General features: G+C 45.7%; 1 protein-coding gene across 1 annotated transcript in view; it reads left to right on the forward strand.

Annotated features, from left to right (window-relative positions):
- The window catches only part of LOC137421979 (histone-lysine N-methyltransferase ASH1L), a 328,014-nt gene that overhangs the window by 249,919 nt on the left and 56,288 nt on the right, over positions 1–21,807 (forward strand). The window contains exons 17-20 of the mRNA XM_078773027.1: positions 8,949–9,105; positions 18,335–18,646; positions 19,214–19,300; positions 20,323–20,413. Coding sequence (XP_078629153.1) covers positions 8,949–9,105; positions 18,335–18,646; positions 19,214–19,300; positions 20,323–20,413 — 647 coding nt within the window. The remainder of the gene's footprint in view (positions 1–8,948; positions 9,106–18,334; positions 18,647–19,213; positions 19,301–20,322; positions 20,414–21,807) is intronic.

Below are 21,807 nucleotides of genomic sequence, written 5' to 3' on the forward strand. Positions count from 1 at the left end.
TCTTCCAATAACCAGACGCCAGACAATGGGTCTTCCATTAACCAGATGCCAGATATTAACGAGACAATAGGACTTCCAATAACCAGATGCCAGACAATAATTAAACAATAGGTCTTCCAATAACCAGATGCCAGATATTAAGCAGACAATAGGTCTTCCAATAACCAGACACCAGACAATAATCAAACAATAGGTCTTCCAATAACCAGACGCCAGATATTAAGCAGACAATAGGTCTTCCAATATCCACACAATAGATCTTCCAATAACCACACAATAGGTCTTCTTCCTATAGGAACCACACAATAGGTCGTCCTCCTCAGATATTGTATGATACAGAGGAAAACCCTGAATGAAGTTCCCTAACATTGCTGGGACTGACAGTATCTATCTATAATTTCTAGGGCCTAGCTCTTTAGTTTCATCACATCTTGGGGGTCTTCTACATGTCACCTTATTTTATGTTTCCAATCAAACCAATACTCTTTACAAGGCTTTCATGGTTCGTTTTATGGTTTCATGGCTCATTCGTGGTTCATTGGAGCATCTTCCTCCGATTTGTCATGGAGCACCTGCTGCTCATCTATCATCAGTGAGACCTGTTCAGTACAGAAAAATGAAGTGTGATTGGAGCTAACCCCAAGGAAGGTGTTTTTTATGGTTGTCATCTTCTTGAATCTGAATCTTCACTTTTATACCATCACTTGTGTGGTACCCGTGCTACGTATGGGTGAGAGTCCGACATCTGAAAATAAAAATGTTTTGAGAAATTTCATGACAACTCCCACACCCACTTGAGGACATGTGCATGGACCTCCAAAGCTGCACAGAAAATTTGGTGGAACTGGCCTCAAAACTGTGGGAATGGTACTGTGTAAAATCAATGTAACTTTACTGGAGATGATGAAGTTGATAACAGTGTCGATGGTGATGGTGTTGGCTTAGGAGGGGGGATTGGCTTTAATGCGCCAGGATGAAGGAAATTGATTATTTCAGAAAAAATGGCAAAAAGCCTCAAGGAAACGTGATGTGATCTTGACGGAAAAGTCTATACATGGATACAGACAATACGGAAACGGCAAATGTTTCCACATGAGGAAAATGGCGAAGCTGCTAATGCCGAGCCTGTGAGCATAAGTTCTCCTTAGTCAGATGTGAGATGATTGAAGAAGAAGAAGAATTCTCCCAAAGGAGAAATAGAAACCCCATCTTGGTGATAATTCAAGCAGTCTTCTGCAGCTATTTCTTTCTTTCACTTTCACTTTTCACAAAATTTCACAAAATTTCACAAAATCACTTTCCTTCTACCACACCCCTTTCCACGTCATTTCCTCATTTGCCTTTAAACTCAATCTCTCTATATTTTCATTCCAAACAGCATCATTCCAATCACAAATTAATACTACACCATTAATATAGCAAATACAATGTTACAAACATTCGTGAGGTAGACGAAGATGAACGCCCTTCCCAAAACAGACGAATCTGCCGGCGAGAAAGGGCAGATACGAAAAACCTCGTACGGATCGAAACTCAAAATCATAATTGTATATAGAAATTTATGAAACCTCCCACCCACTTTAGGAAGGATAAAAGTGGCATTGTTCGGGTGGAACCTCAAAATCACAATTTTATTGAGATATTAACCAGCGAATGTTTGCACGTCCAGTAAATGGCGAAACTGTGAATGCCGAACCCGTGATTGTTTACTCCGGATACGAAACATTTCATATGGATCGAAGCTCAAAATCATAATTTTATTGAGAAATGTATGAAAACTCTCACCCAAGGTAGGACACCCGGTGGGACCCCAAAAGGTTCCACAGAAGGTTTGGCGGGGCTAGCCACAAATCTGACGGAGTAGTTCCAGGATGGACGGACGGACGGACACTCCTGTTTTATAATAGAGACGTGTTGCAAATTTTTTGTGTATTTTGTACTGGGGCCTGAACCCGACTCCCCTAAGTCTTCCCATCGTTTGCTAATTTGCAAGTCTCCTTGTCACATGTCACATTTTGTTGAACATTTTGTTCCACTTTTCTGGATTTCCTTCCACTCTTTTCTAGTCTTTCTTCTTTCTGCAATCCTTCAAGCAAAATTCTCATTATTTCTCCATCTTCTCCTTTACACTTAATGATCGAGTGTGCTTTTTGGTGGGTTTTTTTTTTTGGTTTTTTTGTTTTTTGTTTTTTGTATACTGAATCGAGGCTCGTGAAAGAGCTAACATTTACTTCACAAACAAATCGACCAGACAAACAAAATACACAAAAAGAGGGAGCGGAAGACAAGATGGGGAGAAAAGGGGAAGCACAGAAACACAACATCCGAGAGCAGGGAGATGTGTGGAAGGGAGAGGGCCCGGGGGGAGGAGGCATGGGAAGGGGGGGGGGGGCGGGGGGAGGGAGAAGTATAAAGCACAAGGACACCAAGGACTTCCAGGACAGAAGTTGGTATTTCAAAAAGGGGAATTGGGGTGAAATTAGCGGGGGTAGAAAAGATCAAGGTTTTGGATGGGGGAAGATAAGAGATGGTGGTGAACAGCTGTTTTAAAGACTTGGAGGGTGGAGTGGGATTGAAGAGAGTGAGGGAGTTTGTTCCAGAGGTGGGAGAAAAGAGGAATGAAGGAGTGAAGGTGAGCAGAGAGTCTTGATGTTGGCAGTTTAACCAAAAGAGGGTTGCAGGCAGATCTTGTGCGACCTGTAGGAATATTTGCGGGACAGAGCCCAGAGAGAGCTGGGGCGGCAAGGCCAGAGAGGAGTCGGTAGAAGACGGAAAGACCACCAACCTGCCTGCGGTGAGTGAGTGAGAGGCCCTTGGAGTTAGCTTCATCGCGGGAGATTCCAATGATTCTGAATGCTTTGGTTTCAACAGCGCGAAGGCGAGCTAGGTGTGAGGCAGGAGCACCAGCCCAGAGGGGAGAGCAGTATTCCATTGAGCTGCGGATGAAAGCCTTGTATGTGGTGAGGAGCTCAGGTGTGCCAAGGAAGGACTTCGCACGGCGGAGGATGCCCAGTCGGCGACTGGCTTTGGAGGCCAGATTTGAAATGTGGTTTTTCCAGGAAAGATCATGGCAGATAGTGAGACCCAAAAGCTTGAGTGACAGAACTTCTTGGAGAGGATTATTCAGAAAGTGGATGGGAGGGTTGTCCAGTCGGTCTTTTCGGAGAGACATCGTAAGAGTGTGAGATTTGTCAGGATTGAAAGACATGTTCCACTTGTTTGCCCAGTCTGTGATTTTGTCAAGGTCTGCAGAGAGTGAGGAGGCTGCAGACTGCCGATCTGAGGGATGAAGAATGGAGCGACAGAGAGTAGAGTCGTCAGCAAAGAGATAGAGAGGATTTTCAAGAGAGTCAGAGAGATCATTGATGAAGACCAGAAAAAGCACAGGGCCCAGAACACTGCCTTGGGGAACTCCAGCCTGAACAGGAAGAGGAGATGAGAGAAACCCATTCAGGGCCACACGTTGACTACGACTAGAGAGGAAGTCCGCCAGCCATGCGTGGAGATTTCCATGGATACCAAAAGAGGAGAGTTTGGTGAGCAGAGCGGGGTGCCAGACTGTATCGAAGGCACGTGATATGTCAAGGGAGACTGCTCTAATTTCCTGTTTGGCATTGAGGACCTCCATCCATTGTTGAGAAAGCAGAAGCAGCATGTCCAGAGTGGAGTGTCCAGGTCTGAAACCAAATTGATGATCAGAGATCAAGCCATTGGAGAAGAGGAAAGATTTCATATCTGAAGCAATGATGGATTCCATGACCTTGCTGATAATTGGGAGAAGGCTGATTGGTCTGTAGTTGCTGGGATCTGTTTTTGCACCTTTTTTGTGCAAAGCGGTGATGTTGGCAGATTTCCAAGCAGATGGAAGATGACCTTGAGCAAAAGAGAGGGTGAAGAGAACAGAGAGAGAGAGTGAAAGAGCGGAAGAACATGATTTTAGGACCCGTGGGCTGATGCCGTCAGGTCCAGTTGCAGAATCAGAGTCGAGGGTTGACAGACACTTTTCCACCTTGTCAGGAGGAAAGGACACAGAGTCCAGGAGCAGCTGGGTACGACTGGGTATGGTGGGTACAGAGAGGGATGGGTTTGGGACACAAGATTTAGAGGCAAACACAGAGTTGAGGCATTCGGCTTTTTCACGTGCGGAGTCAGCCGTGTGGCCATTTAAGGTGAGGGAGGGGATGGAGTGGGAACAAACACCAGAAACAGATTTTACCAGACGCCACCAGGATTTGGAAGAGGGAGGCAGATAAGAGAGTTCGGTCCTGAGGACGGAGAGATATTGTTTCCTGGCTCTCCTGAGGGTGGACACACATTTGTTTCGGGCTTTGTGAAAGGAAATGAGATTTCCTTCCGTTGGATTTGCTTTCCAGGAGACGAAAGCAAGTTGTTTCTGGGCAATAGCCTCACCACAAGATTCCGTGTACCATGGACGGGAGGAAGGGTATGACAACTGAAGACGAGAAGGGATAAAACTGTGCATGAGAGAGAGCAATTTACTTTGGAAGAATTCCCAGGATGAGTTGATGTCAGAGGCAGTAGAGATGGGAGACCAGTCCAGATGATTGATGGCTGCTTGAAGACCGTGCCAGTTGGCCTGAGTGAAATGCCAGACTCGTCGACGCTGAGGAGGCTCTCTGAAAATGGTCAGAGAAATGTCCACTTTAACAAGCACATGATCAGAAGAGCCGATTGGAGCAGAAGAAGAGCAGCAGACATTTTCAGGGAAGTTAGCCTGAACTCTAATTGAAGTTAGCCTGAATCTATTTCAGCCTGAACTCTAATGTTGACTGCAAGTTTCAAAAATAAGGCCACAAAAATATTACTGGCAACTCAAGGTTATGAAATGCTGTCGTTACAAGAAAATAAATGAGCAAAATAAAAATAAATAAATGAAATAAAAATAATAAATAATAATAAGAAAAATATAAATAATAAATAAATAAATAAATAATTTAATAATATTATTTAATTTAATAATAAATTATATAAAACTAGCAACAGTACCCGCCCTACGGGTGGGGCTTCAATTGGGAATCCCAAATGAAAAGGTAAAATATCAGAAATTGAAGGCTTTTTTATTTTAAACGATTCATATAAACATCCGTTGAATCATATCACACGCAAATCATCAAAATCTAAACAGTACATGGCTAAACAGTACATGGACGATCACGTACCACGTACATCTCGCGTCTCGCTCGCTCTCATGTTGTCCCGATAATGATCCTTCCGCAGGTTCACCGACGGAAACCTTGTTACGACTTTTACTTCCTCCAGACAGTCAAGTTTGCTGATCTTTTCGGTGCACCGGCACGAGCCGAGAACGGCCCGTGCAGGGGCTGATCCGAGGATCTCATCAAACCGTCCGATCGGTAGTAGTGACGGGCGGTGTGTACAAAGGGCAGGGACTTAATCAACGCGAGCCAATGACTCGCGCTTACTGGGAATTCCTCGTTCGTGGGACACTGTCTCAAGCCCCAGTCCCCATCCCGGATGGGGCTCAGCGGTTTACCCGAGCCTGACGGCGAAGTGCAAGGTACACGCTGGCCCGTCCAGTGTAGCGTGCGTGCGGCCCCGGACATCGAAGGGCATTAAACGTTCATTAAACATTAAACGTTCATTAAAGGATTACGAAACGAAAAACATTATGAAATTATGTTCACACCGTCACGTCAAACACTACCGTGAACACATACATTGTCACAACATGGTCACAATGAGAACATCGTCACAATGAACGTTATGCGAACGCGAATGTTATGCGGGAGTCCAAACCTGAGAATGCTGGAGACCAAAGCTGAAATTGGGAAAACTAAATAGCCTATTTTACTCCCAGGGGTCCCAGGATTACCCACCCAAAATATCTTTGCGATCGGTTCAGTAGTTTTTACGGTACCTTCGAACAGACAGATGGACATTTGGTGAATTATAGTAAGATAATAATAAATGTTATGTTTACGTTTTCTTCATTCGGTAAATGCATGAGTCACCATCTGCTTGTGCTACTTTGCCAACCCAAATATTCAGCACAATCAATTTTCTTTGGTGTCATGTTAGATATGAAGGTGTGGAGGTTGAAAGAGGTGACAGTAAGGGAGGCATTAAAAGAGAGGCTGAGTAGGGTCGAGGATGATGTGGTTGAGCTTGAAAGTGGTTGGATGTCAATGAAAGCTAGTCTGTTGTGAGCCGTTGGTGAGGTATGTGGATGGACAAAAGGACCACCGAGGCACTCGGAAACATGGTGGTGGGATGATGAAGTTGGAAAGAGGATTGACGAGAAGAGGAAGAAGTTCAAGGAGTGGCAGAAGGCGAAGGGTACGGGAGCAGAAACAGCAGAGCATGAAAGTTATAAGGCAGCCAGGAAGGCTGCAAAGAAAGAGGTAGCAAAGGCGCAGGAGGCATGTAGGAAAATGTTCGGAGAACGCTTGGATTCGGAAGAGGGTCAGAAAGCAGTTTTCAGGATTGCAAAGCAGATAGCGAAAGAGAGGTGTGATGTGATGGGGGTGAGTTGCTTGAAGGATGAAGTGGGACAAATCGTTGTCGACCCAGATGGAATTAAAGGAAGATGGAAAAGATATATGGAAATGCTGTTGAATACAGAGAATGAATAGGATGGCAACATAGAGAGTAACCCAGTTTTAGGACCGGCAGAGAAGATAACTGAGAAGGAAGTTGAGGAAGCGATAAAAGCAATGAAGGGTAGAAAAGTGGGAGGGCCGACGGGAGTTGTGGGAGATATGTTGAAGGCAGCAGGAAGTTGGGGTGTGAAGAGAATGACAGAGATCTGTAATCTGGTGGTGAAAGAAGGCCGCATTCCAGTGGATTGGGAACTGAGTACCCTCGTCCCTCTATACAAGGGGAAAGGTGACCCTCTGGAGTGTGGCTCGTACCGAGCGATAAAGTTATTGGAGCATGGAATGAAGATATTGGAAAGGGTGTTGGAGAGGAGGATAAGGAAGAAAGTGAAGATCGACGAAATGCAGTTTGGATTCATGCCAGGAAGAGGAACGACAGACGCGCTTTTCATTGTGAGGCAGTTGCAGGAGAAGTACATGGAGAAGAGGAAGAAGTTGTTTCTTGGGTTTGTTGATCTGGAGAAAGCATTCGATCGGGTTCCACGCAAAGTATTGACATGGGCATTGAGGAAGTTAAGAGTGGAGGAATGGTTGATCAGAGTAGTGATGGCAATGTACAAAAGAGCGCGCACAGCTGTAAGGACGAAGGACGGGAACAGTGGTGAGTTTGAGGTGAAGGTGGGAGTGCATCAGGGGTCGGTACTAAGTCCACTACTATTTGTAGCTGTGATGGAGGTGCTGGCTCAGAACGTAAAGGAGGGTTTACCGTGGGAGTTGTTGTATGCAGATGATCTGGTGTTGATTGCGGAAAGTATGGATGGACTGAAGGAAAAGATGAACACGTGGAAGGAATGTATGGAGACAAAAGGTCTGAAGGTGAATATCGGAAAGACGAAGGTGATGGCAAGTGGTAAAACATGTGGTGAGGTGGAAAGAACTGGGAAGTGGCCCTGTGCTGTGTGTAGGAAGGGTGTCGGAGTGAACTCCATTCAGTGTACAATGTGCGCTGAGTGGGTTCATCAAAAATGTAGTGGTCTGAGAGGGTCATTAACCAGTGTTGCAGCTACATTCAAATGTAAGGTGTGCACAGAGGGAGCTGCAGATGAAGGAAATGTTGAGTTGGATCTTGGAGACGGCGGAAGCTGGAAGGTGTGAAAACATTTTGCTACCTCGGAGACGTGCTGAATGGAGAAGGTGGATCAGACTCGGCAACGGTTGCTCGAGTGAGATGTGCATGGAAGAAGTTTCGGGAATTGAGTGGCATGCTGATGAGGGAAGTGTCGTTGAAGCTGAAGGGAAAGGTGTATGCTGCATGTGTGAGAAGTGTTATGATTTATGGGAGCGAGACATGGGTAATGAACGTAGAGCAGCAACGAAGGTTGGAAAGGGTGGAAATGCGAATGGTTCAACGGATGTGCGGAGTATCGTTGAGAGAGAGGAAGACAAATGATGAATTGCGAAAGATGATGGGAATAGAGCCTGTGATTGATGCATTGAAGAGGAACAGGTTGAGATGGTTTGGTCATGTGTTGAGGAAGGATTAAAGTGACTGGTTGAGAAGAGTGATGGAAATGAATGTAGAAGGAAGTAGAAGACGGGGAAGACCGAGAAAGACTTGGCTAAAGATGGTGGAAGAAGAAATGCGGGCAAGGGGGTTAACAAGGAGAGATGCAGAAAATAGGGCAAAATGGAGAAGATTGTCATGGGGACCGCAAGGCTAACCCCCGCTCTAGCAGGGAAAATGGCCTTTAAAATGCATGTTGTTGTGTTGTTGTTATGTTAGATATGCTTACCTTTATGTGGGAAAAAGGTGAAGTGACGTTTTGGGTGTGAGCTCCATCTCCAAAGTAAGATAGAGAGCGCTTGAAGAAGGGCTCATGTCTGAAACGTCGCTTCACCTTCTCCACCACGGCCTTTAGTATACCTCTCTTAACATCCGGTTGAGTTTATCCGGTAGAATTTATCCGTTGACATTATTATTTCTGTGAATAAGCATTGGATTTCTCCTGCAACAGACTTCCTTACAAACTGGTGTAACCTTTCCAGAAGAAATAGGATTAAAGTGCAACAGGTGAACTTTGTTTCGTGGCGGCAGTGAGAGACCGGTTTGCTTCGACAAACAACAATTGCTAAAATTGACTTTATTTCAGAGTGAAACTTAAGTGTGTTTTTCCTCCATTTGGAGTTTAGCTTTTTTTGTTGCTCATGATAACTGCTGCTTAAACTACTTGGTAATTGTTCCAAGAATATTAGGAAGCAATTTTTCGACCTTGGCAATGCACAGGTTGCAGACCTCTTTGTAAACATGAAGGGAATTGCTCAGTTGTTATAAAAAAAAAATCGGTAATTCTATCTTCTTTTTTTTTTAAGGAATGCTTTGCATTTCTGGTGTAGCCGTCGCAGCTCTGGGGGACGTGCTGTCGATCCAAAAAACATTAGCGTCGTGGAACAGCAGCTGCTGGCTGGATTTTACCGGAGTGCCATCGAGCTCGATTTGGACATTCTGCCAATCCTTCGCAAGGCCGAGGTAACTGCACACTGTACATACTCCATATAGCTTCACTAGAATTGAGGCTTCTGCCACATGAAGTAGATTCATTACAGGTACCCGTGGAACTTCCACGTAATGTCGAATGTGACCTCAGGTCCTCAACCAAACCCCCCTCGCCCCCTTACTCCCTTCCCAACCGCAAGGCTTTATAATATAGACATATTGTCTATATTATAAACGCAAGGCACCAACCGCAAGGCTCTCTCTCTCTCTCTCTCTCTCTCTCTCTCTCTCTCTCTCTCTCTCCCTCTCCCTCTCCCTCTCACACTCTCTCACTGTCTCACTCTCTCACTCTCTCACTCTCTCACTCTCTCACTCTCTCACTCTCTCCATCTCTCCCTCACTCTCTCTCCCCCTCTCTCCCTCTCTTCCTCTCTTCCTCTCTCCCTCTCGTCCTCTCTCCCTCTCTCCCTCTCCCTCTCTCACTCTCTCACTCTCTCACTCTCTCACTCTCTCCATCTCTCCCTCACTCTCTCTCCCCCTCTCCCCCTCTCTCCCTCTCTTCCTCTCTTCCTCTCTCCCTCTCGTCCTCTCTCCCTCTCTCCCTCTCTCCCTCTCTCTCTCCCTCCCCATTCTCCCCCCCTCTCTTTCTCCCCTCCATACCCCACTCCCCACTGTCAGTGCAAGGTAACCTGTCTCCTCTACTCCCCTCCCTCCCATACTTCCCTTTTTCTCTCCTTCTTCTCTCTCCCCCACTCTCCTCTCCATCCCCCCTCTATATGTCCATGCTCAATTCTTTTAAATGGCTTTAATTTCCTTTTCAATTTTTTTGCCCCACTTTCGCCATTAATTTGTGACTTTTATTTGATATCTTATGTACCGTACTCGTTACTAAGCGTCTGTGCCGCCAAAGGTGTTTCTTGAGCAAGGGTTATACTGGGTGGTTTGCCATTGCCTTCCAGGCAGTAGTTTGGGCAGGAATTTGTAATTTGTTCAGGGTGCCCAGCGATAGCTCACCCACTCTTCATGAAGGACACCATGGGATCTTTAACGTCCATCAACTAATGTCAGGAGATTGGATGCCCAGCTTAACGTCCATTGGAGAGACGGCACAAATTGATGATTTATTTACCCAGTCTGTGAAACACCAGGATTATAGTTTAGAGCTTGGCCAAGATTAACACCCAGGGTAGACAGCCTAGAGGAGAGTGTGGCTACCTCAAGGTCATCCTGTCATTCGACGTCGTACCTGAACAAACGGTTAATAATTAATCAAACTGTGATTCCATGTTGTATGTATTACTAATTACGTTTAAAATGTACAATAAAAGTAGAATCTGAATTCAAAAAGATCATGACCGATGTCCCTGGACCGTGTCAAATAACATCAGGCATACAATAATTACGTTTAAAAGAGTTTAAAAAATGAATTTTGGAGCCATTTTACCTCATGTCTCATAGAGCTTCTTATTTAATTTTTTAATTTTTTTAATTGTTTTTTTCCAATTTCATTCCAGATTTCAACATAATTGTTGAGGCCATGAGTTCCGATCGTCAATTATTGAATCAGGTTTTGAATATCAGCTTTTAATATGCCTACACGACGCATTTTTCAATCTTGCCAGGAGCCAATCACATTTCACCTAACCTCACACAGCCAATCAACGTAACCGCAAACGGTCTAATGGACAGCCATGTATATATATATATAATTTAATTTATTTATATGTATATCTATATATATAAAAGTGTGTGTGTGTGTGTGTGTGTGTGTGTGTGTGTGTGTGTGTGTGTGTGTGTGTGTGTGTGTGTGTGTGTGTGTGTGTGTGTGTGTGTGTGTGTGTGTGTGTGTGTGTGTGTGTGTGTGTGTGTGTGTGTGTGTGTGTGTGTGTGTGTGTGTGTGTGTGTGTGTGTGATAGAGAGAGAGATAGAGATAGAGATAGAGATAGAGGGGTAGGGATGGGTATGGGACATTTTGGATCGGTTCCCCTGGAGTCAAATGCAAAGCTCACACCAATCAATGCAAAGCAGTTCCTGCAAAGTTTGATCAACAACATGGAGAAGCGCCTCTCATTTGAAGGGGAAATGCTTCATGATCTCAGCGTTCTGGATACAGACAACTGGCCATCAACACCTGGTATACGGCATGGTGAGGCACAAGTGAAACGACTGTGCAGGCGGTTCAATCTTTGTGAAGAGCAAGCATTTATGGTATGAGAGATTTCCTTGAGCACCCAGACAGTGAGCCTGAAAGCCTAAAACCACTCATACGATGCATGCAGACCATCCCTTGCAGCGCTGCAGAGTGTGAAAGGGGCTTCAGTCTCATGAACAATGTATGCACGGACAAGAGATCTGCACTGTTGTTGTCCAATGTAAGTAATTTGATGATGATCAGCATCAATGGTCCCCCTGTAAGACTTTTTGAGCCAAGGAAGTACGTCACAACATGGTTGAGAAGCCATCGCTCTGCCACGCAAGCAAGGAGGCAATGCACACCTCAGATGCCCGAGTACAACTACAAACATATTTGGAAAGCTTTGTAGACTACCAGGCTACCCACCCTCCCCTTCTTACCCCACCCCAAGCACACTGCCAGCAAACCAGCTGGAACATGAACTGGGCTGTCTGTTAGTGTTCCATCCTTTTTCCAGGGCTTGTGGACGAACACAGTGAACCCAGTATGGATACTTTGATGATGTTAAGTGCCTTTTCAACCTTTATTTGTTAACACATTCACATAACATCTAAGCTAAATAGCTCTTAACTCACTGAGTCTTGTTGCTAAAAAATTGGAAATAAATTGATGTTGATAACACATAACCAGTCTTTCAGAATGCTCTCAATTACGTGTAGATGCATACTGTATGCATTAGTGAGTGTGGTGGTGCTTATGGGGTGTCGTTTCAGGACGGGTGTCGCTCCGGGGCGCGTCGCTCTGGGACGGGTGACTATGAGGCTGGAAGGGAAAAATCACAGTATACCCACTACAAAAAACTAGACTACACCACTGTGCAACGCCACAAAACCTGTGGTCCGTAATGTGTGTGGTGCAGCAAAGTGTTTGTGGCAGCAAGGTGCTGCATGAGTGCAGCAAAGTTACAACACAAGGATATGGCAGCAAAGTGCTGCACAGTTCCACCTCCAAAATGGTCCTGGGGTGGGTGGAGAGACAAAGCACGACCAGCAAAGCGGAAAGGGCGCAAAGGTACACAGCAAACAAGGTAATACAGCACAATGGGCGCGGAAGAGCGAGCAGAGCAGGCTCGTCCCTATCCGTCCGTACCCCCCATCGACGGCTTCCACAAACCCTAGCCCTTCCTTGTATTTACAAATTCGTCTCTACGTCTTGTCTCCCATATCCCCCTCAAATCCAAATTCATCTCCCAATCCCTCCCAGGAAGGAAGGAATGGAACAAACACAATGTCTCATTACGTCATGATGCGTCTTACACTCAAACAGTTCACTTGATCCTGGTGTGGAGCTTCGTCCTTCTTGGTGAATGGCTGTGGATGGCGCGAAGGGATTTCTAGAAGGATCCTAACTACACTAATGACATTTATTTTTAACCTACCCGGGGTCATACCCTGCCAATCGGCCATCTTTAAACTATGTGGTTCTAAAAACCGAATACCCATTGTCCACCCTGTGATGCCATCCGAATTTGGGTCTCACTCCCCAATTTTTCTCTCTGTGCCCTTGCACAATTTCGGGGCTGGGTCGTGTGGCTCCACTAGCAGGTCCAACTACCTGCGCACCTCCGCCACTGAAGTCACCACCCGAGCTTACCTGCTCCTGCGACTAACTAACTGGGGAAGGCCCCTCCTGGCACTTTACCCCCTGATGCCCACCTTGGCATTGGGCAACTCGGGTCCTTCCTTTGGATCCTCGGGCCCCACTCAACAACTCACAACTACCCTAACTGGCTCCCAGAGCCTTCCTGCGGCCTCACCTTGCCGACAAACTACCAGTGGCAGAGTGCCCCAATAACCATACGCACCAATTAAACCACACGCCCAGCCATTCACTGACTCATGCACCCTCCAAAGCACTACTTGCCACTACCTGCACCACAGGTATCAATATGCATACACATTTTGCCTAAGCCCTCTACCTGGCTTTACACTAACCCCCCCCTTCCCCCCCCTCGGGCTTTCGTGAATGGGTTCCACTCTTCCCCCATTCAGTCCTTCGCACCATGCATTCCACACCTTTTATTCCACACCAAGCATTCCACACCAAATATTCCGCACACCTTTTGTCTCGCACACCTCTCTCCTCGCACACCTTTTGTGCTCACACACCTTTTATTTCCACACACCTCTTTCCATACACTTCAACACAATTCCTCACACACACACAGCATCATCTATCTAACTGCTTTTCCCCTAAAACTCGTGCTTCCCCGTCATCCCGTTACACTAAGCACTCCCTTCGTCATTATCATCCACCTAAGCTACCTACGTCCCCACTATAGTTCAGATGTCATTACTTAAATATTTTGTCCCTAAAGTCCTCTAGTTCCCTAACATTATCCTAGCCCTCCCTCGACTGGCTTCGGTGCCCCATGGAGGTAACCATCGCTGGCCCCTTCATGTGCCTAACACTGCCATCCCCCTAAACTAATGCTCATGGGCCCTGACTGCGTGAGGAATGGTCAAACTACCATTCCCCCACGTAGGGTACACTATCCTCATCAGTCCGCTACACCCGAGCCTCTTCATGTGGATGTATATTGTCATGGCTCGGCCTCGAAAGGCCGAGCGATCCATGCGGGTGGTTAGTCTCCTGTAGGTTGGGTCCGTCCGGCATTTTCGATCCAGGGGAGGAGGCATGGATGGGCTGAGGTGCAGGGGCCCATCTCGGTGCGGGGCCTCGCGGTCCCATGCACGATGGCCCCAACCACCCACGGTCGGAGCACCGCCCCCGCAAAGGTGTGCGGCTCCGAAATCTCCTACCTCCCCTTGAACCTCGCCGATTGCCTTTTCCGCCACGGCTCGGCACCAACCATACAGTGCGGGGGCCAGCACGGGTCGTGCATGGCGGTCCTTGTGAAACCGCCACCGCACCGATCCCAGCCGGTCCCCGCTGCACACAACTCACCGAGGGCTCACGTCGGCTATCCGTCGCGCTAAACGCTACCCCGGTCGGTGTCGATGCTTGAGCCGCGTTCTCACCACTCGCGACCCACCCCGCACTCGCACACCCAGGTGTCCCTGCGCCTCCCATACATTCTGTTACACACTCTCCTTCCACATCCTCTGGTGTGCATTCTCCCTCGCACACCGTACTCGCACCTACACACCTAGGCGCACTCACACCTTCCACAAACTCCGTTACACACTCTTCCCGCATACAGTCTGTAACACCCATGTTTGTGCACTCTCCTGGTACACACCCAATCATCGCACACTTTTTCTCCATGCACTCTTCTCGTGCACACTCTCTCGTTACATACTCCGTAACACCCACGGGTGTGCACTCTCCTGGCACACACCCAATCATCGCACACTTTTTCTCCACGCACTCTTCTCGTGCACACTCTCTCGTTACATACTCCGTAACACCGACGGGTGTGCACTCTCCTGGTACACACCCAATCATCGCACACTTTTTCTCCACGCACTCTTCTCATGCACTCTCTATCGTTACATACTCCGTAACACCCACGGGTGTGCACTCTCCTGGTATACACCCAATCATCGCACACTTTTTTCCCCACTCTTGGGTGTGCACTCCTTCGCACACTCTAACACACTCTCCCATTACCGCACACTCTGGCGCACACTTTTCTCTCTCACACCCGCGCTCCGGTGCACACTTTTCTCTCTCACACCCGCGCTCCGGTGCACACTTTTCTCTCACACGCGCACCAGTCGCCCTCGTACACCACACAATGGACATTCCGTGACCGCCCGGGTTTCGTCTCTGCCCCAAGCGCGCCAAAAGCCCTTTCGCGTCAAACACATTCACGCCATAAATCCTACTCACCTTGGGGACCTCCTTTCCCACCAGCACCTGCAAACTTTCCATTTGGTTAGCAAGCCCGACATCACGATGCAAATACAAACTTTGGGCGGGTTCCATTTCTACCTCCCACGATTTATTTACTTTCTCTCCCGTCTCGTCAATTTCAATTATAATCATTTCTTCGACGACCGTCGGCGTGCATAATTTTTTTTCAAATTCAACGATCGTTGGTTTTTCTACACCCCGCGTCGCGATTTCTTTAGCCCCGGTCAACTTAGCTGCGCTCTGCCTTACTTCGCTCCCCACGCGCTCCTCACACAGCGTCATCTCGTCGTGTCCCATTGCGACCTCCTCGCTCAACCTGCGCCTTATGTCCTTCCCTGCTTTTTTTGTCCTTCTTTGACGCTGCCATAAATTTTTCCAATTGACCACCCATTTTGTTTTCCAACCCTAATAACCCATCTTTCATCTCCTTGGTGGATTTGTGACTCTGGGTATCCGTTTTTGCAGTCAATTTACCTATTTCTTCTCCCATATATGCCCTGAGTTGCACCACAAAAAGGCCCATATCTATTGGCGCTGCGGGCTCGGCCCTCGCCGCCACGTGCGAGGCGCTGCCATTTTCTTCCCCTGCTGCCGCACCCTTTTCTGCTTCCACTACCAACTGTCTCTGCATTTCGCCCTGGGTCATCAGTTCTACCTTATCTACCCCCACCGGCATTTGACCGCCTTGGCTAGCCATGGTACGAATTAAATTTGGATTCTTAAACTAAATTTTGGCCGCTCGTAATTTTGAGTGTGTGTAGCGCACTCCAGGTCCAATCTCACTCCCCGACACCAAATGTTACGGCCAATATGTAAATTTGTTGTCCAAAATTTTGTCCAGGATTCCAAATCCCACTCCTGACTACCAATTGTTACGGTTTTCCGCCGCCCTTCCTACCCTTACCAAGGGGAGATTAAGCCCCTTGTTCTTTCTGGGCCAGCATAACCAAGACTTGAAACGCCCCTTCCGGGCAAACGCAAGGTAGGGTTTCGGGACAGGTCTCGCATGTACCGAAATACCTGTGCGGCCACGGAAGCGGGGAACCAAGCCTCGCACGAGCCACGTGTAATTTGGGTACACCGAGCGGATTGCGTACCATGTGGTCCGTGCAGTTACCGTTAGTATTGGGACCCGATTCGAGCGGTTCTATTTGTACCACGCTTAGTCAATGATGGAAAACACGAGACGGTCGAATAAAGGAATAACAGGTTTAATTATTATTTACACTTATATGTACAAGTCGGTAGAAAGCAGACACAGAGCAGAACTGAAGCAGTCTTATATTAACCCCAGACACGGGCCCGATCACACTCACAAAGGGGAAATGCAGGTAGAATGGTGTTCACGCGCTGCCTTGGTCGTCCAGGAATGGCTTCGCCCGGCGTGGCTCTCCATGGTCCCAGCACGTCTCGCGAAGAAGGCAAGCAGGTGGTGGAAGGGACCCTTGGAGTGCGTCTCTCGAACAAAGGGCAGATGAGGCAGGAAGGAAATGTACGTGTCTCTCACCGGCTTGTCGGTTTTCCACAGCACGTTTAGTTGCCGGCGCGCTATCACTTGCGTAACCCAATAGAGGCTCGGCCGCAAGCTCAACCGAGCGTCCAATTTGGTAAGAGCGCTTATAACTTAGTTCATGTGCGTCTTCTCTCTTGTACAACACTCAACTCTCACAGAACTTAGTCAAGCGCCTCCCTTCGTAGAACTCAACGCACCAGCTCACCTCTCCCCGAACCGCTGTGGGGCTTCGCGCAACGGGTTTTATTGCCACGCCCTGAGGCCTCTCGAACGTTCCAACCACGCCCTGTGACGCATTGCCGCAGCCACTCCCTTTGAGCCCTGATTGGCGGCTCGTGCTTTCCGTCAGCTTCTCTGCCGCCCTCATTCGGTCCCTGCTCGATTTGCCAGGCCTGCCTCGTGTTAATTCGCGCCAAAAAGACAAAGGCAGCACAAGGAGGCGTAAGGCGGCATAAGGCAATGGAGGCAATGAAAGGACCTACTCTCAATATTCTACTCAATGCAAAACTAACACAGGAAAAGGACTATGCTCACAAATACTAAGAAATAACATGCTCTATCGCGAGGCTACATGTTATAATGTGACTAAACTATGAGGGGGAAATTTACACTTTATTGTACAAAACTCAAAACCGCAACAATATATATATATATATATGTATGTATGTATGTATACGTATATATATATATATATATATATATACGTATATATATATATATGTATATATATATATATATATCGATACATTACTAACATAATTGCCTTCGCCGATTTCAAGACTACTTTTGTACATGAGGCAATTTGAGAATACTTTTGTGCATAAGGCAATTTTTCCAAAAATAAAAATCGCGTTTTTTGGATCGAAAATTAGCTTGATCGTCATGAAATTTTCTGGAGATGTTGGGTATAGTTAGGCATTCTTAATAGTGAAGAATTTTTTTTTGCAAACAACGATCGAAGGCAATTATGTTAGTAATGTATCGATATATGTGTGTGTCGTCAATTCTTCATTCTGGTTTCAAATATCTCGAGATCGCCATGCCTGTATCATTTTTAATTGTCTCGCCCCCCAATTCATCTGCACCGCACAAAATGAGTCATGGGGCTTGTGGATGCCATGCTTGCTCTGCAGGATTTATTGCATGCTGAGCTTTTTCCTGCCACCCACACAGAAATGCTGTTTTATTCTAAGCCTGGCCTTTGGTCTCTTTTGACACCGAGCCAAGTTATACGCATGGCCTCTAAATAATTAGGCCTTTGTTGACCTTTAGTGATGCTAAGCCCAATGATTTTAAGCAAAACATAATCCCTGCCTCAGGCTTCCTCAAAATTGGCCATCATATATGAAAAGAATAGAAGTTGGTTTGCAATTTGTCCTCATGTGAAATGGAGTGTTGGAAAAAATTAACTCTTGAATTACTTTTCTTCACATCGTGTGTTGATCACCTGTCAGATGATAATAATTTGGCTGAATTGATACCTTGTTCTCGAATTCAGGTCAAATATGCATCCTTTTTTTCTGCATGCTAATGGGGCGGGATGCTTGATCCTTGCAAATCTGACAAAATGTTCAGTCATACCAGGCCTTATTGCAAAATGTTTGCTTAACAATTTACATCTCAAGATGACAGCCAATGAAAATATGTATCAATATATATTTCAAGGTATTGCAAAGATCTCTGCTGTCTAATCTGTGTGCCAAATGCTGAAATTTGACTCGGGTCTTATTTTACAGAGGCAGCATGGCAGGAAATCTCTGCATGGGCGGGAAGTGGCCCGCCTTCGGAAGGCCTATCTCCAAGCTCGACATGAGACACCCGTTGAAAAGAGTGCAGAAACAGACAACTCCCAGCATCCGGGCACTGTGCTGCTGGAGCAGGACGTTACCGTTGAGGATCGTGCCCTCCCCGAGGAGGTGGAGGAGGAAGAGGAGGAGGAAGATGAAGAAGAGGAGGAACGCCTTGACAACAGAGATGAGGATGTCATTCGCTGCATCTGTGGACTCTTTCGCGATGAAGGCCTCATGATCCAGTGTGATAAGTGCCAAGTGAGTTTTTCTTCACCTTTATCAATGACCTTTCTCAAAATAAGTAATTACAGGAGGTCTTTCGCAAAAACTCAGGAGATGGTTCAGTTAAATTTCTCCATTTTTAAGCTGTGAAGCCGCTTCAATATTTGGTTATGTCCTTCCTTCCATCCATCCATCTGTCAAAAATGAAGAAGAATAACCTTTCCTACCCACCCTGTTCAATTCTAAAGGGTAATTCTAAGGGGTTCCAAAGGGTAATTATAAAGGGTTTTAAAGGGTCATTCTGATTGGTTTAGTTCGTTTCTAGGCCTTGCCTATTTAATATTTAAAATGCCAAACTGAACCACTTCCTTCGGAGACAGGTGGGTTTTTTTTTTTTTAAACCAACCACCTTTTACATATTTGAATTACAGAAAGTTTTCATGGGTGTTTGAATAAAGAGGTCTGGTGAATTGTACAATGACTTATTGTTACCTAACTCACTGTGCAGAAATCTAAAGTGTTGTCTTAAAATCTTCATTGGAAGCGTCACTGTTACTGCGGAACTGGGCATACTTTTGACATGCAATGACCTTCTTTGCACAGGTGTGGCAGCATTGTGACTGCATGCAGGTGACAGCAGATGTGGACCATTACTTGTGTCATGAGTGCGACCCGAGGCCCGTGGAAAAGGTGAGGAAACAGGTTCTTCTCTTGAGAAAATTAGGTTGTGTTTTAGTGATAAAGTAATGAAGTGCTCACGTCTCCCACTATATTTTGATCCCAGTGATACATCCCGGTCTTAATACATTGTTGGATACCTTTACATTGTCCTGAACTCCAGCAATAAAGTCCTGCAATTTCAATCACCAGGTTTAATCGGCATGTGCAATCAGCCTTGGAAAGTCAGAACAAAGAAAATACACCGAAAATATTAAATTGACTTGAAATCAATAAAATCTCATGTAAATCAACAATAGCTGCCACCACCATGCGTCGTCTCCAAATGGCAGCACAACTTTGCAGCAGCTGGATGTGCAAAAGCAAAATTAGAGGAAACGCTCTTGGATGTTGAATCACTTGTGGATGCTCACAGCACGTTTGTTTTTGTCGATTTTAAATTTTAATTGTTTGGACTTGTGCTGGAAAAGCAACTTTGATTTGTTTGCTCCAGCGGCAAGATGTTAGCCCACACAGAAATGCCTTAAAATCGATGTCTTAACAAGAGGGACAATCGAAATAAATGAAGCGGATGGAAGAACATGGTGTTGGCTTCACATTCGATTGTTTTTTTGTTTATTGTAGATATAGTCGAGGCTTATGGAAAAGCTAGTAAAGTGAATGGATCAGGACGTAACACACAAAAACAGGATACAAAACACAAATGCATGGGGGGGAACAAAATGGATACAGAAGGTTTTTAGCCTCTCTATTAAGTTCTTACAAAAATACAAGACTACACTTGTAGCAAGTAGCGTGATTATCATGCTTGAGTTTACGTAGCAGTTCCTGTCAGTTGTACACCGGACGAAAGCAGCCTTCAAAGCCTAGGACTCTTACGAATTGTCCTAGCTGAGACTGGTTAAGCCAGAATAAATCCAAATTAAAATACGGGAATTTTCAACGAGCCAGGCTATGTGTACAGGTAAGAACAGTATTAACATGGATGTGTTCCCTCAAATATTGTTTTGACGATGATGTTTGAAAACTTTCAGGAGGTGATCATGACGCCTCAGCCGGAGTTTGCTCAGCCTGGCTGCACATACTACATATGTTTACTACGTGATGACCTTCTGCTGAAACAAGGTAATACCTCGCATAATATAAGCGTTCAAAACTCCAATGCTTCATAAGGGAACAAGGAAGAGGGAGGGAGAAACAGGAGCCTTTACCATGCAGAATATATATGTATATATAGAATATCATATCATATTATATCATATATCATATCTATATTATAATAGGTGTAGGTGATCCGTCTGTCCGGGGATGTGGCTTACTCCGTTGAGAGAGTAGTTCCACCCATTCTAGGAGGGGCTTCGAAAACAAATTCTGGGAGAGGCTTCATATAAACAAATATCCACCATTTTATTAACTCGCATAGCTTTGAGGCCTGTTTTGTAGGCCCGTGGTGTCTTGCTCTCTCTCCCAGTTTTATTTAAAATCAAATTGGATATATCATTTCATTTTTCACAGTCGCTAACATAGTTTTAGACTCTGTTGAAAAAAAACGGGAAGAAAATCCGATGAAAGTTTCCGTTTATAGAACGAAATGAATTCTCAAAGGCCTGTAACTTCAAGGCCATTGAGTCTCTCTCATGCCTTTATCTCCAATCTAACTCACCATCTGATTTCATTTTTATCGATGGTTTTAGACTCGGTGTCAGCAATAATTGAGAACATTCACACACATGCGGGAAAATGCAGATATATTTTTTAAAATCGCATCATGATGTATCATACACCGCCCAACATGACACAGACGGCAACATGTCGCCATATATTAAAAATCGCTTTTTCTTTTCCGTTAAGATATATTACTTTTCCATTTGATGACAGTCGTCACAAAAACGTCAACAATGATGCCGACATATATTTCTTCGTTTTTATTTCATTCAACATTATTATCCGGAAGTAAAGGTTCACGTGTTCATTTCACGTGTGCAAAAACAAACTCCATTTCACGTGTGCATGGACATGAAACACAGATGGGAAATTGCGAAGATATTTCGTTCGAAGCAATTATACACCACCCAAATAAAAATTTTCACCGATAAACCGAGTGAATTCGCCGAGCGAATTTCATCGAATTTCACCGAGTTTCAGGAAATTACCGAGAGATATTTCTTCGTTTTTATTTTACTAGGGCATGCCCGTACTATATATATATCTAAAATTATATCCCCCCCCCCCCCCTCTATTTACATGAAATGGTTTGGTCCAAAGCGAACGGCTTGCGAGTACGGTGACAATCCCCCCCCTCTATTTACATGAAATGGTTTGGTCCAAAGCGAACGGCTTGCGAGTACGGTGACAATCCCCCCCCTCTATTTACATGAAATGGTTTGGTCCAAAGCGAACGGCTTGCGGAGTTTGGTAAAGAAATCGCCATAGCGTGCACAAACGCGCAGGAAAGCGAAAGAATCGCAAATTAGTTTTAATTAGTTTTAAAACATAGTTTAACGCCAACATAGTTTGCC

Source organism: Myxine glutinosa, chromosome 2, assembly GCF_964187855.1.
Source record: "Myxine glutinosa chromosome 2, kmMyxGlut1.1, whole genome shotgun sequence".
In the NCBI taxonomy this organism is placed as follows: Eukaryota; Metazoa; Chordata; class Myxini; order Myxiniformes; family Myxinidae; genus Myxine; species Myxine glutinosa.